At 44.8% G+C, this 14780-nt stretch overlaps 1 protein-coding gene across 1 annotated transcript; it reads right to left on the reverse strand.

Annotated features, from left to right (window-relative positions):
- Positions 1 to 1220: 1220 nt before the first annotated feature.
- Positions 1221 to 9203, reverse strand: cyp7a1 (cytochrome P450, family 7, subfamily A, polypeptide 1; the record flags this gene model as incomplete). Its single annotated transcript, XM_080010561.1, has 8 exons — positions 1221 to 1565; positions 1789 to 1967; positions 2778 to 2908; positions 4192 to 4391; positions 4524 to 4718; positions 5510 to 5719; positions 6421 to 6661; positions 9121 to 9203. The coding sequence occupies 8 exons, from the start codon at positions 9201 to 9203 to the stop codon at positions 1263 to 1265; spliced, it is 1542 nt and encodes a 513-aa protein (XP_079866687.1). The 3' UTR covers positions 1221 to 1262.
- Between the last annotated feature and the right edge of the window lie 5577 nt (positions 9204 to 14780).

Below are 14780 nucleotides of genomic sequence, written 5' to 3' on the forward strand. Positions count from 1 at the left end.
GATTCTGATCAGAATGACTACACAGCTGAGACCATAAAGAACAGATGCAAAATCGATTTTTCTAATTGTCTAATTTTACTAATTGCACCTTTATGATTTCATTTTTTGCAGGGTAACCTATCCAAAATAGTTTTTTTGACAGATAAGACATGAGACAGATTTCACACAACTTTTTGTTACAGATTTCTGTTACAGATCCGTCATAAGGTTTGATGTGGCATCTACTATATGAGGATGTAGTTTGTCCTCGAAGCCAATGTTGATTTCACTCCCATAGGCCCATAGGTCTATTTATTAAAAAATGGAAACAGAAGCATTGTAAACCAAAAGGCAGTTTTATTCAAAAACAAAAATGTTGTTTCGCCAGGAGAAATATTCCATGACTATCAACAATATTATACAGTATATATATATTGCATATGAACATTCCTTCAATTGTCTGCCGCGCTCACAACATGTTCCCATTACAATTTCCCCTACATACCCACAGTTGTACAACTGATTGATAAAATTGTCTCGCACTCAGCACCACCAAGGGAATGTTAACTAATTTCAAAATTCAGTGGCAATGACCGACCGCAGATATGAACAGAGTCAAACTACAAGGTCGACTTGGCCTTTATACCAAGTGTACACCAAAGGACTTTAGTGAGGATCTACCCAGAATAATTTTCAACATTTAAGGACAATCACAGAAGATTGGTCAGAGAAAGAATAGTCATAAACTCTTCTGATGAGTCCCAAACTAGGTAAGTGTGATATCTGAAGTCTTAAGTCTTGGCTCCTACAGTGTGTAATAGAATTCCAAGATGCGTGATCCCCTCTGAACACCCATGCTTTCTAAATCCTAAAGTGTGTGCACTACTGGGATGGGGAAAAGTCTTTAAATGTTTGATGCTGTCTTTTGGTGTAACTGTACGGTTAGATCAAACCTTCATGTGAACTATATCATCTCATAACAGTCAAGAGACAATAACAAAAATAACCGCACGTGGTATCATCAAATAAGAGTACATACATACTCACAGCAACAGACATAAAAAATATATGTTGTCTTATTTATGTACAGCAAATCATTTATACATGGCTATCTATTACTTCTTTTTTTTCATGTGCAATGTATAGCATAAGCAAAAGACACAGAAACCATCTGGATTAGTCTCACACACACACACACACACACACACACACACACACACACACACACACACACACACACACACACACACACGCGAGAACTTTGCTTGGGTACGTCAACCTTCCTATTGGCGCGATGTTAGTTTGTACCTGAAATTCACATCGTAGGTGGGCTGCAGAATGCCCAAGCCAGCGCGGGACTGGTCGAGGAGCGGGGCTTTGATGGCGGGGTCCAGGAGCTCCATGTCAAAATAGGACAAGGTGAGTGTGATAAACTGCTTGATCTCGTGGACGGCAAAGAACCTCCCCGGACACTTGGTCACGCCAGAGCCGAACGGCATGTGGAAGTAACGCAGGCGCCGGCCACCGTAGAAGAAGGTGGTCTTCTCCTGCCCGTGCTCATCCAGGAAGCGATCAAACTTGTACTCCTTTTTGTTGAGGCAGGAAAGGTGAGGGAGAGATAAAGAAAGGTAAATATATTGAGATTCCGCGAGCTTCAAGGATATACAGATTTTATCAGGAATCATATCCATAATTTTATAATCATTATTCCTTCTTTTGTTGTTGGTGCCTTATAAATCATATTGAGTCAAATTTTCAAACCAAAATCTCTGATTTGCCCCACCCCCCATGACTTTTCCATCTTCTTACATAAGGGTCCTCGTAGATCTGGGGGTCATAGTGCAGCATGGGCGGGTACAAAGCGATGACGTCGTCCTTCCTGATACGGTAGGCTTCGCGGTTGTCAAGATGGAGCAGAAAGTCCTCTTTGGCCACACGGACGTTCAGTGACGCGCTGGAGAGCCGCATTGCTTCCTTTATGATGCTGTCTGGAATGAGAGTGGTGTTTTCAGATAAGATTAAGATAGATAATATACATAGGATTTCTTTAAGGCGCAATAAGAGATTGGACAATGCGACCTCGAAAGGAAGCCATAGAGACACCACCAACATTGCCATACCAATGTGACTGCTCCTCCTCCACAAGGCTGCTTCGCCTTCATAACTTAGGGGTCTTACAACGATGACAATAGCCAAATGTTCTTCTATGTTAATACAAACTAGAATTAAAACAGAATAAAACAGTTTTGGGGACATAATAGCAGCGTAGTTCAGGGCGCCAGGGAATTAGCGGCGATTGACAGGTCTCTGATATTACGAGATTCTGGTGTAGACTACCTGTTTTGAGAGCTTAAGAACTTGAAATCTCTGCATCCATCAAGGTAACAGTGGACTGACTGGAATTAATCAACAACATTTGCAAACACACACTGTCTCCCACCTGAATTTCCCCAAGGGGGGTTCAATAAGTGCTATCTCATAACGTGGTCAATTTGCGCAACGTGAATAAAATATGACTTATACCTTTAACTTTTAGCCTGTGTGCATACGAGTTCTGTCAGATGCAATAACGGAGAGCTTCAAAAATGCATGATTATACACAATAGACATTATTTTGTGCTTTGCAGCCACCATTGACTGATCACCGGCTGATATAGGTAGCAGCATAGGAGGAAAGAAATCTAGTTCAGTAGTGAGGTTTGAATTAACAGGGGTCTACGGTGTGCCTATCACGCAAGTACAGTCAGAAGTACATATTATTTGGTTGACATGTTGAGCAAACAGAGTTATATTCTGACCAAGAATGGGCATGTTGTCCAGTTGTTCCCTGGTCAGGGTCAGCCTGGGGTCACTGGGGTCAACGGTCTGACCGGAGCACTCTAGAACTTTCTGCACCTCTTTGCGGGCCACCTTCATCGCCTCTGGACTCCTGTAGACAAAAAAGTTGTCATTCTGATCACACAGGCAGACAGTCTCTGAAAAAAAAACACTCAGTTAAACTGTCTTCTTTAAGATGGTGAACACCAAAATGCCAGACACACTGTCAAAAGCGCTGCAGGGAAGTCGCATTAGCAGCCACTGCTTTGCTAAACAGAAATGGGTAAAAGCCACCAGCACACTAAGCCAATTGTACACAATGTTGAGATTACTCTGTTTGCATTTCTATGATTGGCTTGGCATGCAACAACACACACACACACACACACACACACACACACACACACACACACACACACACACACACACACACACACACACACACACACACACACACACACACACACACACACACACACACACACACACACACACTAAGCCTTTTCTTGACAAGTGACTACACTCGAAGCTATGCAACAATGGATCATGTTAAGATTCCACACATCCGTGGTGCTAATAGGGCAGCTGAGGGCTACAATCATGTGAGTCTGCCCCTTCAGACCTGTATGTACACCTGGGTAAATACGTATACAGTATTAGAGCAGTTGTTCTGGAACAGGTCTCGTCTCAGGATCCAGATTGGTCTTTAGTTATTAAGTCATAGCCAAGACATGATTTTACTTGTATCAACTTAATTAATTTCACAAAATGAATGGTGCAATGCTTTTACACACTGCTTAAAAATACAAAGTGCAATCAGGGATGAACACCTTATTGCTTAAATAAATCTAATTCAAATTAAATCCAATAAAGAACCATTGAAACAACAGCACTTAATTTCCTGAGTTTCCAAAATAAAGTTTTATCTGGACAGCCTTAAACTTTAAATAGGCCTCATAGAAACTTCAGGAATGAACCACTGCATTGCTTTGACATTGTTTTGCTTTAGGTACAAATGTACCCCCGACCCAGTTTTATATCGGGAGCCACCGGTTGAGAACCACTGTACTAGGGTAATTTCACAGTATTGGACACTTTTTTATAAGTCAGGGCCTTACACTTGGTCCCTGGGCGATGCCCACCGTTCCTGGCCTGCTCCCTGGAGGAATGACAAGCCTCGATGGGAAAAATGTGGAAAAGACATTTCATGGCCTCCATCTGCATGTGTGTGTGTCGGCCGTAGCTGCACGTAATGCATGTGTTGTGGTGTGTGTGTGATAATAAAAGACGAGCCAAGGCTTGTCCAGTTTAATATACAGCTCATCAACTGTCAGTGTAGGCACAATGGGTTAGGGTGGAAAAAAAAAAACATGACGTAATCCTGATCTGTTTTACCTGATCAGATAAAACAGAGTCCAGAAGGTGGCAGGTAGGGTGTTGGCTTGCGACGCCCAGAGCAGGGCAACGTGTGTCCTGGCCTTGCTGATGTCATTGAAGGTCGACAGAGAGTCATTCAGCAGAATTCTCATGGAGATGAGGTCTGACATGTTCTCTCTCTTGGACAGGTTCTCGGCATGCATGGTCCTGGCTAGGTTCTACAAAGATCATGGAATTAAATGAGGACAGAACTCAAGTGCAAAACAAAGTTATGACATGGAAGTTGAGTTGTTGAGGGATCTAATGAGTCCACTAAGGAACATTAGTGGGGTGGGGGAATGTCCACCAACCTCTCTGGCACTGTATGCACTCTTGAAGACATGGATGGGCAGGCCGGCCACTAGCGCTGGAAAGATCTTGTCGAACTCCTTGAAGTTTTCCAACGTATTCAGAACCAAAGCCCGCTGGGCAGCCTGCCGGGCCTGCAACTTATCTCCTCCAAGCTCCTTGCCAAACAGAGTCAGGTATCCAGACTCAAACATAACCTAGTTTCAGGAGAGGAGAGAAGGGTAGGGGGAGTTGTGGTTTATCCAACTATAAAGGAAGGAATTGCTGTATATCTGTCTGTATGTATGCATGTCCTTCGATCATCTTGACAGCCATTCATTCAATCTACATCACACTTGGCAGGTGTATTGCTGAGGACGCAAGAATGTGCAGTGTCGGATTTGGTATAATTTGGACACGTGACACTTGTAATATTAATAAGCTTTCAATATACAGTGAACAGCGACCCAGTGGCGCTTCAGGGCTCTGCGACTGAGTCACAAAGAGTGTCTTTCCCCGACTTTAACTGCTATGACTTTAAGCGACAGCTTAATTTTCCATTGTGGACACAGGACTTAATTATTAACATTTTGTTAAACTGTGCTCTCTCTGTACAAACTGAAATGGTTGTACGACCCGTGACACAACCGGAGACATTGGAAAAACAGAATAAGCATGGCCAGTGGCTCTGTCATATTTAGTCAAATGACTCACAAAACATTCAAATTCAGAAATGTCGTGGGAATTTTCCGTGTGCATAAGGTGTGAATAATAGAGTCAACACCGACACAACACCGCAAAAACTGTGATTGGTCCTCTTGAATCTCATCACATTTCTTAAACACTAAAACAATTACTTTGAGAATTGGGTGTGCTGCTGCTTAATATTCGACATTTGCAATGCATTTTTTCTTTTTACTGAACCACAACCATAAATTAAATGTCAATGGCGATACGTTGATGAAAAAGGATATTTCAGGCGTAAGAGTCCACGGCAACAACTTTGTACCTTGTAGCAGAAGGCGAAGATTCCGTCAACCTCCCACCGCTCACTGCTGGGGCTGAGCGTGTCGGAGCGCAGCATGACATCCTGGAGGTGGCCCATCATGGACTCTATCAGGGAGGGCAGCGCCTCACCCTGCAGTGTCTTCAGGAAGGTCTGGTGCAGATTTTCTGTTGTATGGCCATGACGAGGGTCAAAGCTATCATGGCCAAAAGCCTGATGCAGAGAGACAAGAATGTGGCATTAGACTTCACTGTGCACTGTTGGAAAGCAAGTGTGTCTGAGTTCAATTCTGATATCTGTTGTCAAGGTTCCCAGTGCCATTCTCTACCATTGCAGCGTATTTCTGCAAGGCAAAAACTACAATTGAAATATATAAATCTTCGAAAAGCGGTTGTATTTTTTCCTCTATAAACTGACTTGGAAGATTATACCTCTAGAATAGATCATTTAACCATCTTACTTTGTGAAAGATAGATAACTCTAGAGACTTATTGAACTGAAATTCTTCTTAGTCTGGCTGCAAAAGAGATTTTAATCTCATGTATGTGGTTCAATAAAAAATAAAAAAAATTGTTGGTTTTGGAGAGACTGGCAGACTTTTGAATCTCTCCACTCTGAAAGAAGAAATTTCAAGATATGTATTTTTCCGTACATTAAGACTGAAGACTCCACGGATGTTTTTTGAAGACAATGAGGAGACCACAACATTTTTTTTCTCTGGTTTTCAAGCCTTAATTTTCTTTCCTATTTATTGAGATAAATGAGATAACAATTTTTGGTTCAAAAAGCCACTAGTCCAAATTCTGCCAGTTTCAGGCATAATCTTGTAGTAGAGACCCATTGCAACCCCCACAGAAGATGACACAAAACAAGGAAAGGCCCATGAGGAGAACATTGTTGAGAACGAGTTTTACTTTGACGGAAGTGGCGAAGTGGAATTTCCTCCAGTCCAGGTGCCTTCCTTGACGGATGACAGCATGATAGGAAAACGGGTCACAGAGGAAGTGGATGTACTGGCCGGCAATCTTGCATGTGAAGATGTGACCGTACTTCTTCTGACGGCTGCGGAGGAACTGGAGAGGGTTCGCCCCGAACTGCAGGGCGCATCCCAAATAGGGGATGAAGCCGTTCTCAATTGCAGGCTCACCGGGTTGTCTAGAGAAAACAAGCAACAATCATTAGTGGTTGGATGAATGATATGTGCAAAACACATTGAGGTCTATGCAATTGTATGTAATCGAGAAAAACCCGTGGAATTAGTCCACCTCTGAGCCTTATAAACCAGCTCAGGAATAAAGATAAAAGAGAAGTTATAATTATATGAATACGAATATGAAGATAATTGACAAAAATTATCAATCATTTCTATTTTCAAACAGCAATTCAACTTTTAATTTGTATGAAGATCGAATGATATGCATATGAATGCAAACATATGCTTATTGCACACACAAACACACACACACACACACACACACACACACACACACACACACACTTACAAACACAAACAATGTTGAATTACAAAACTCAGACAGTCTCTCGTTATTAACAGAAAAACTGAGGCCCCGTCCACACTACTACATTAATTTTTCTCTCATCCATAAGCAAACAGCATTGGAGGTCACTAAAACAACGCCTTCTAAAGTGCAGATTCTTTCCGGTTTCCATGTATCCGTGTAAATATGCGAAACGGAGCGTTTAGTGAAACGATAACGTCACACCTTAATGCTGTTTACTTTAGGTTAGCACTGCTGGGTCTAATTAGGGTAAGTTAAGTTACCCTTGCTGCAGCTGCACCACTTGAACGGCACGCAAAGGCATCTGCTGCACCCAATATTACTTGGTCCACAGCGTCCTCTGTTTAAAGTCCTCCAAAATGGGTTTGGATCAGGCCCAGTCCAACAAGCAGACGGTGGGACAATTTCGAGACTGTTTGAGCGTTTGTAGTCGTTTTTGCAAGATCATTTTGAAAAAATTAGATGGGGAAATATCAGTTGAGAAAAATATCGATATTAGTGTGGACAGGGCCTGAAACTCGTTGATTCCCTGCTAGTTAACCCTGTTGTTTTGACATTTCTACATAAATGCCATCCTTCCAACAATCACAAATCCCACTAAAACAGTAATTGTCTCTAGCTACCAATGTCTTGCCACAATGAGAATCTGTTACTCCATAACAAGCACTGCGTAACAACTCCAAAGACTTATGTTGTCGTTGCATTTTGTTATATATATTATTCAACCAATTAGACCAATATAATGTTATGTATGTTACAATGTACTCATGTTTCACCACAAATAATTGTGATTAGTGTGTTTAGAAACTATTTTTAATTCAGAGAAAAATATCTTCACAATAACGTGACTTTCAACTTGGAAAGCCTTTAATTAGCTAGAACAACATGCAAAAAGGTGTTGAACCTTCAGTGAGCTCAGCACACTGTTCACACCTTAGGGCATTGTGACTCTTGCCCTCGACCGCAGGAAAAGTGTCTGCTTGATTTAATTATGTATAATATATTTTACGTATCACTGCTATATGAAAAAAAAAAAGACTTTCACCCTCGATGATGCATGACTGGCGATACAAGCAAGGCTGCCTTGTGGTCTTTAACTCACTCTCACACTCATGCTTATTTGAAAAAGCAACAAATAACGTATTAGGGTTTCGTCAGCAACATGCTTGCATAGCAATAAAAATGAAAAAGTGCACATTTGAACACTTCAAATACACAATATCTTCCCTTGCCTAGAACAGTAAACACCACCACTAAACAAAGGTAACTTGAATATTACGTTCAAATGATGATGATCCCGATACACTGCACCCACTACACTCTGAATTCCACTATACCCCCCTCTGGAGCTCAGTTGTTCTAAGCTGCTAACTCTGCCAAGCTGCCAGCACTTTTAATGTTCTCTCCCTAATTTTATTTTTACTCACTCTTTTCTTCCCCATTGTCTCATATATCAGTGTCCCATACTGACGGTCGTGAAAAACAAATAACCATCAAACAAATGACATATCAACTGTGGGGAAAAAAAAAAAAAAAGACTAATTTATTCCTTGCAAACACACAAACACACTCTTGCACATGTAACCGAACACGTTCACACAAAGAGACACACCCACAACACGGTCTATTTGGGCATGTGGCAATATCTTATATAATCACACACACACACACACACACACACACACACACACACACACACACACACACACACACACACACACACACACACACACACACACACACACACACACACACACACACACACACACACACACACACACACACACACACAATTTTATTTATATTCATGGTTATGAGGAAGTGGTGCTTTCTAAGAGTGGATGAATTGTTAAATTTTGTTTTGGAGGTCATTTTTACGTGACATGTGATGTATTGTGATGTTAATGTCCATTAAAGTGTACAATAAAGTAAAATCATATACAGTCGTAAAATCTAAAAATCTTGATTAAAATGCATTGCATTTTAATCAAGATGTTGGCAAAAGTGGCAGATTCCCACATAAATTCCCTGTCATGAAGCTGAACCAAATGGGTTGAATTGTTAAATTGTTTTTAAACTTAGAGATGCACTTACCTGTGTCTTATTCCCATAGCCAGCCAAAGGACACAGCAAAACCCCACCACTACAGCCCAGATCAGAGCTATGCTTATAATCATGGTAATGGCGGAGCGAGGTTGGCTGCAGATTCAGATTTAGCCGAGTGAGGTTGACACCTGCTCGTTTGGTCGACCGTTGCACTCGAGACCCGTTCGCTCACAAAGATGTGCAGATTAATGAAAAAAGAAACTGTCCCAGTTGCTGTCTCGATGAAGCTTCGCTGTGTGTGCTCCCGTCTGCTTTTCGACCAGTCTTTGTGATTAGTAAATGCTTGCCCCGTGATGAATAAACATCTATCTTTTTCTCCGCAGCGGTTCCAATAGACGCAGAGAGGACTCAGCTATAAGCTGACGTTTCCAAGACACACACTGGAAGACGTGCAAGACTGGCTGCGAGTTGCTGCAAACACAGACACGCTAACTAGCCCACTGATTGTGTAAGACGGAATGAATCAGACTTCCTCTGGTGTTGTGCTATGTATTGGTGTATGTGTGTGTGTGTGTGTGTGTGAGAGTGAGTGAGAGACTCTTGGTGTCAGATATTTATACTTCAGGCCCTTAGGCAGAGCCCAGGGGACAGTCGTTGATGTCGGCTCTGGAGGATGGATTTGCAGCTAATGGTGGCCTGCCCCTCTCTCCTGTTGTAATACGTGTTATCTCTCTAGCTGGGGATGAACTGTTGCCTTGTTGGAATCTCTCTCTAGGAAGTTGGGTTCCATGTATATGCTGCATGTGTGTGTGTGTGTGTGTGTGTGTGTGTGTGTGTGTGTGTGTGTGTGTGTGTGTGTGTGTGGCCTTGACCGTAGTTCATGGATAACCTTGCCTGAAGGACAAGAGGCTGTACAGAATGTTGATAGCGCTGCTGGAGCTTAGTTGGCAAATAGATACAAGGTTTTTGATCTTTCTCTATAGATACCTATGTGTACTCTATGTGTGCCTATCTGCGTGCTGCGTCTATGTGTGTGTGTGTGTTCTGTGACTCTTATGACAATAGACTGGCTCGGACTAGCTAGTACTGAATGGAAGGTTGAAAGAATAAGAACACAGCACAACTATTTAATTTACCCGTAACAGTACAAAAAAAAACAACCAAAAAAAAACCACCCCACAAAAGAACGGGCAAAACAAACCGCGCACGTAGGCCAAATGGAAAAATAAAAGGCTTGCTGGCAAACAGGGGGAGGGTCCACAGGGGTTAGTTCATACACACTGATCATCTATATATTCCTAAAGTATACCGCGCTTAGTCCTGGCGGTGCTAGGTTGGGTCAGCGCGGCGTCCCCGCCACGCACCCATCGCCTACTGCTGGGAAAAACAGAGGCTAAATGACTTCCTGGTCTGGGATCGAACGAATCAGCGGAGCTCCTCCCTTGATACGCTCAATCCCCATAGCTAAGCAGCCCTGGGATGGGAGCCTGCACCGCCTGTACATGGCGGCGGCGGCAGATCGACCACACCCCCCTGTTCCGCCACAATGTGATTTCAAAGTTTGCTCTGACTTTCATAAGGCAGCGGCATGCATCAGGACACCACACAGTAATTTTTTTTTTTCCATTCAGTTAAAATAAAATAGAATTAAATACATTTAATAAATACAGCTACAATAAAAAACACTATTTTTATTGTTTTTTTTCCCATTGGCACCGAGTGTACATGGGCCGGCCACCACCCACAGTGACGCGACTTGGTTGGAGCACACTAAGGACAGTCTGCCCCAGTCAAGGGTTGGTCCAAGTCCCTCAAAAACAGCTTTCAAAGAACTACGATCTACGAAAAGTTTTTAGTACCATCAAAAAGTTCATGTGATGCAAAAAAACTCTTATATGAAGCCGTGTACCTTTCATAAATTTGATTTCTAATTCTGAAATGAAAAATGGAAAATGAAAAATACGACAGTTTACGATACGATATGATAGTTTTGATTCTGATAGTTTGCAACAAGTGTTTAAAAAAATCTAAATAGAGTCAAGAATAGCCAGTTATTGTCCTCGAAAGAGAAACTTGTGTTGCTTTCCTTTCATGAGTTTTATACAACCAATCAAATTAGAGGAATCCAATATTGAGAAATTCAAAATGCAATAATCAGGTGATTTTTACATATCTTTGTTATCAAGAAGCAAACCGGAAGCAGTCTGTATTTTTTAGGCTTTTTGGCTTTAGATAGCCAGTAAGCAACAGGTCCGGTGCAGTACAATGGCATCTCTTGAGCCCTATTAAACATAGTGTGGCAGTTCGGCGTACCACACGCCACCCAAGTGACGTTTTCAGGGCCCTCCAGCACAGAGACACAGGCAATGATTGGTTTTAGACATCAGTTTATTGTAGAGAGGAGGCTCCGGTTTTGGCTAACTACTCCGCCTGTCAGAAAACATTCTTCCCGACTCTCATATTGGATTTAGCCAAAACAGAGGGACCATGGATATGATTCAATGCTCGCCAACTCGAAGAAAAATGCGGGGAACAAAATCAACCACATACATGGCCTTCATATACTTGAAAGAAACATCTCCTGGATGCACTGGGACGCATCTTCAGTGATGTATCCGGAGATCATTGGGTGTTTCGGGTCTCGCAACATCAGACACCCTCCCCCAGGTGACCCAGCCGGGGTTGATCATGCCCTGGCTTGCGTCCCAGTAGCAACCCACGGATCTGCCCTTTTCAGCCACAGCCACCTTGTGGCTTTCTCTGCGGCTTCGCTTACGGATTTAATGGCCCTCTTCTTGGCCGCCCCTGTCACGCCCAAACGGCCTAGGACTTTGCAGAGAGAGCGTCCTGCAAAGCCTCTGCAGCCAACTTCTATTGGCTCGTAGAATGTCCTCCTGCCCCTGCCCCTGCACTCCTCCACCAGTTCCTGATATTTGGCACGTTTCCTTTCGTTGGCTTCCTCAATGCGCTCTTCCCAGGGCACTGTACGTTCCAGCATGATCAGGTGTTTTGAAGCCTCAGAGGTGATGATCATGTCTGGCCGGAGAGATGTTGATGCAATGTGCTGGGGGAACCTCAGCTGTTTTCCCAGGTCAACATGCAACTGCCAATCAGGGGCTGTGTGGAGGAGTCCTGTTGTTGTCTGTGGACATGCCCGGGGTCTCTCTCCAGCTTTGATGAAGGGGGCTGCCTTCTTCGGAGCATGATGGTGTTTGCTGGTGCTGATGGCCGAGGCTATGCTCTCAGCAACTGCTTTCAGAACCTGGTCATGGCGCCAACGGTAGGGACCATCAGCCAGGGACTTTGGGCAGCTGCTGAGGAGAGGTTCCAAGGAGCCTCTTCCGGAGCACAGGGTACAGGAAGGTGTCTCGCTCTTCCCCCACACATGGAGGTTCGCTGGGCTCGGAAGGGCATCATAGACTGCCTGCACAAGGAACCGGAAGCGGTGGAAGTCTGCCTGCATGATGTTTGACCAAGTGACTTTGCGCTGCAACGCTCTCTCCCATCTTGTCCATGCCCCCTGCTGCCGGAGTCCCACTGCCCTACTCACTTGCTCCTCCTCAACACCTGCTCGAACCTCTTCCTGGAGTAGATGGTGTCTCTCCTTTCCCCGGGCCTGACTCACTTGGGTCTTTGGGAAATAGCCCAGGCCTGCTCTCCCTGTCGCCAAGACCCCTACCAGTGCTTTTTGCCTTAGGCGTGACTCTGCCACCTCCACTGCCTTCTCAGCCTTCCACTTCCTTCCTGTCCTCACTTCAATCCCAGCTGATGACACCTTGCTGTCCCTGGAATCCCTGTACTGTAGGGCTTCTCTTGTACGTGCCACCTTGAATTCTTCAGTGAGCCCACTGAAGGGTAGCTGGAGGGTGTTACTTGTCCCGTACAGGGCAGCGCTGTTAAGGCTGCGGGGAAGGCCCAGCCACTTCCGAAGAAAGCCACTGCTCTTCCTTTCGAGGGATTCCACAGTTGTTACTGGGACTGCGTAGACGAGGAGAGGCCACAAGACTCTGGGCAGAATGGAGTGCTGGTAGATCCAGGCTTTAAATCTACCAGGCAGGCCAGACTTGTCCACCTTGGTGAGCCACGCTCCTAGTTGTACACCAAACTCCTGGATGGCAGCAGAGTCTTTCAGGCTTAAGTCAAAGAGCTTCCCCAAGCTCTTGACTGGTTGCTCCGTGATGGATAGGATTGCAGTTCCAGAGATCGAAAACCGGAACTTGTCCATCACCTTCCCCCTCTTCAGTACCATGGTCCTGGACTTGGAGGGCTTGAAACTCATCCTAGCCCATGTGATGAGTCTCTCCAATCCCTGCAAGATCCACCTGCTCCCTGGGACCGATGTTGTTGTGATGGTAAGGTCGTCCATGTAGGCTCTTATAGGGGGCTGGCGAACACCTGATCTGGATAGGGGACGATGAACAACCATGTTCATCGCCAACGCGAAAAGGGTAACGGAGATGGTACAACCTGTTATTATTCCTTTCCCTAGGCGATGCCAGTCTGATGTTACTGACCCAGAAGTGACACTGAGCCTGAAGTTGGCATAATAATCCAGGATCAGGTGCTTGATCTTGCTGGGAACATGGTGGAGGTGTAGCGCAAGCTCAACCAGTTTGTGTGGGATGGACCCATAGGCGTCACCTCTGTTCTCATTGGCCTCTCTGATGAGCTGTGTGACTACACCAGTGTGCTCTAGGCAGCCGGGAGCTCCAGGAATCCCACCCTTCTGTACCAAAGTGTCGATGTAGTTGTTCTTGAGGAGAAACTCGGTCAGTCTTCGGGAGACGATGCTGAAGAACACCTTCCCTTCCACACTCAGTAGTGAAATTGTCCGAAACTGGTTGATGTTTTTCGAGTTGGGAATCCAAACTCCCTCTGCGCACCTCCATTGGTCGGCCACTCTCCCCCTTCGCCAGATCACCTTCAGGGTCTTCCACAGGTGCCGGAGAAGCTCTGGGCAGCACTTGTAGACGAGGCAGGGTACACCACTGGGGCCTGGGGAAGATGCTGAGCCGGCTGCCTTGATGACCTCTTCAACCTCCTTCAGGCTAGGCTCCGTCAACTTGAACTCTGCTGTTGGTGGGGCAGGGCTGATGAGAGCTTTGTTGGGTCCTAGATCTTGTTCCCTCACTGGGTCGCTCATAGTGTTCTGGAGGAAGTGGTTCACTTCTTCTCTTGAGCACTCAAGCCGGCCACTGCGTTTATCCCCAAGCAGCTGTTTAGCAAAACTGAAGGGATTGGCAATGAAGGCCGCTCGCTTCCTGGCTCTCTCTCTTCCCCGCCTCCCGTGCCACTCTGCTCTCTGGAGGGTTATCAGCTTCTTCCGGAGGATGTTATGCAGTTCAGCCAATGGTTGCTTCTCCTCCTCAGTAGCTCCCTTGAACTGTTTATTGAGGGTTCGAAGCTCCTGGCGCAGTTGGTGTATCTTAGTGGCCCTGCGGTTCATGGTGTAGGAGGTGGTCTTGGTGTTGCCCTTTTCAGTCCAACCAAATCTTTCTGAGCCATAGCTGACGATGATGGTGGTCATCGCTTGGAGTCTGCTGTCAATGTCTCCTTTGGCTGTGGCTCCAATGATGTTGGACACGTCCTCGTCAAACTGCAGCCACTCGCTCCGTCTGCTTGCTGGGGGCCATTTAATCCGCTGCTGTGGAACTACTCTGCTGGGGTTGGGAGACTCTGGTACGTGGAGGGACTGGGATCTGTGGGTT

The sequence above is a fragment of the Zeus faber genome, assembly GCF_960531495.2.
Source record: "Zeus faber genome assembly, chromosome: 12".
Lineage (NCBI taxonomy): Eukaryota > Metazoa > Chordata > Actinopteri > Zeiformes > Zeidae > Zeus > Zeus faber.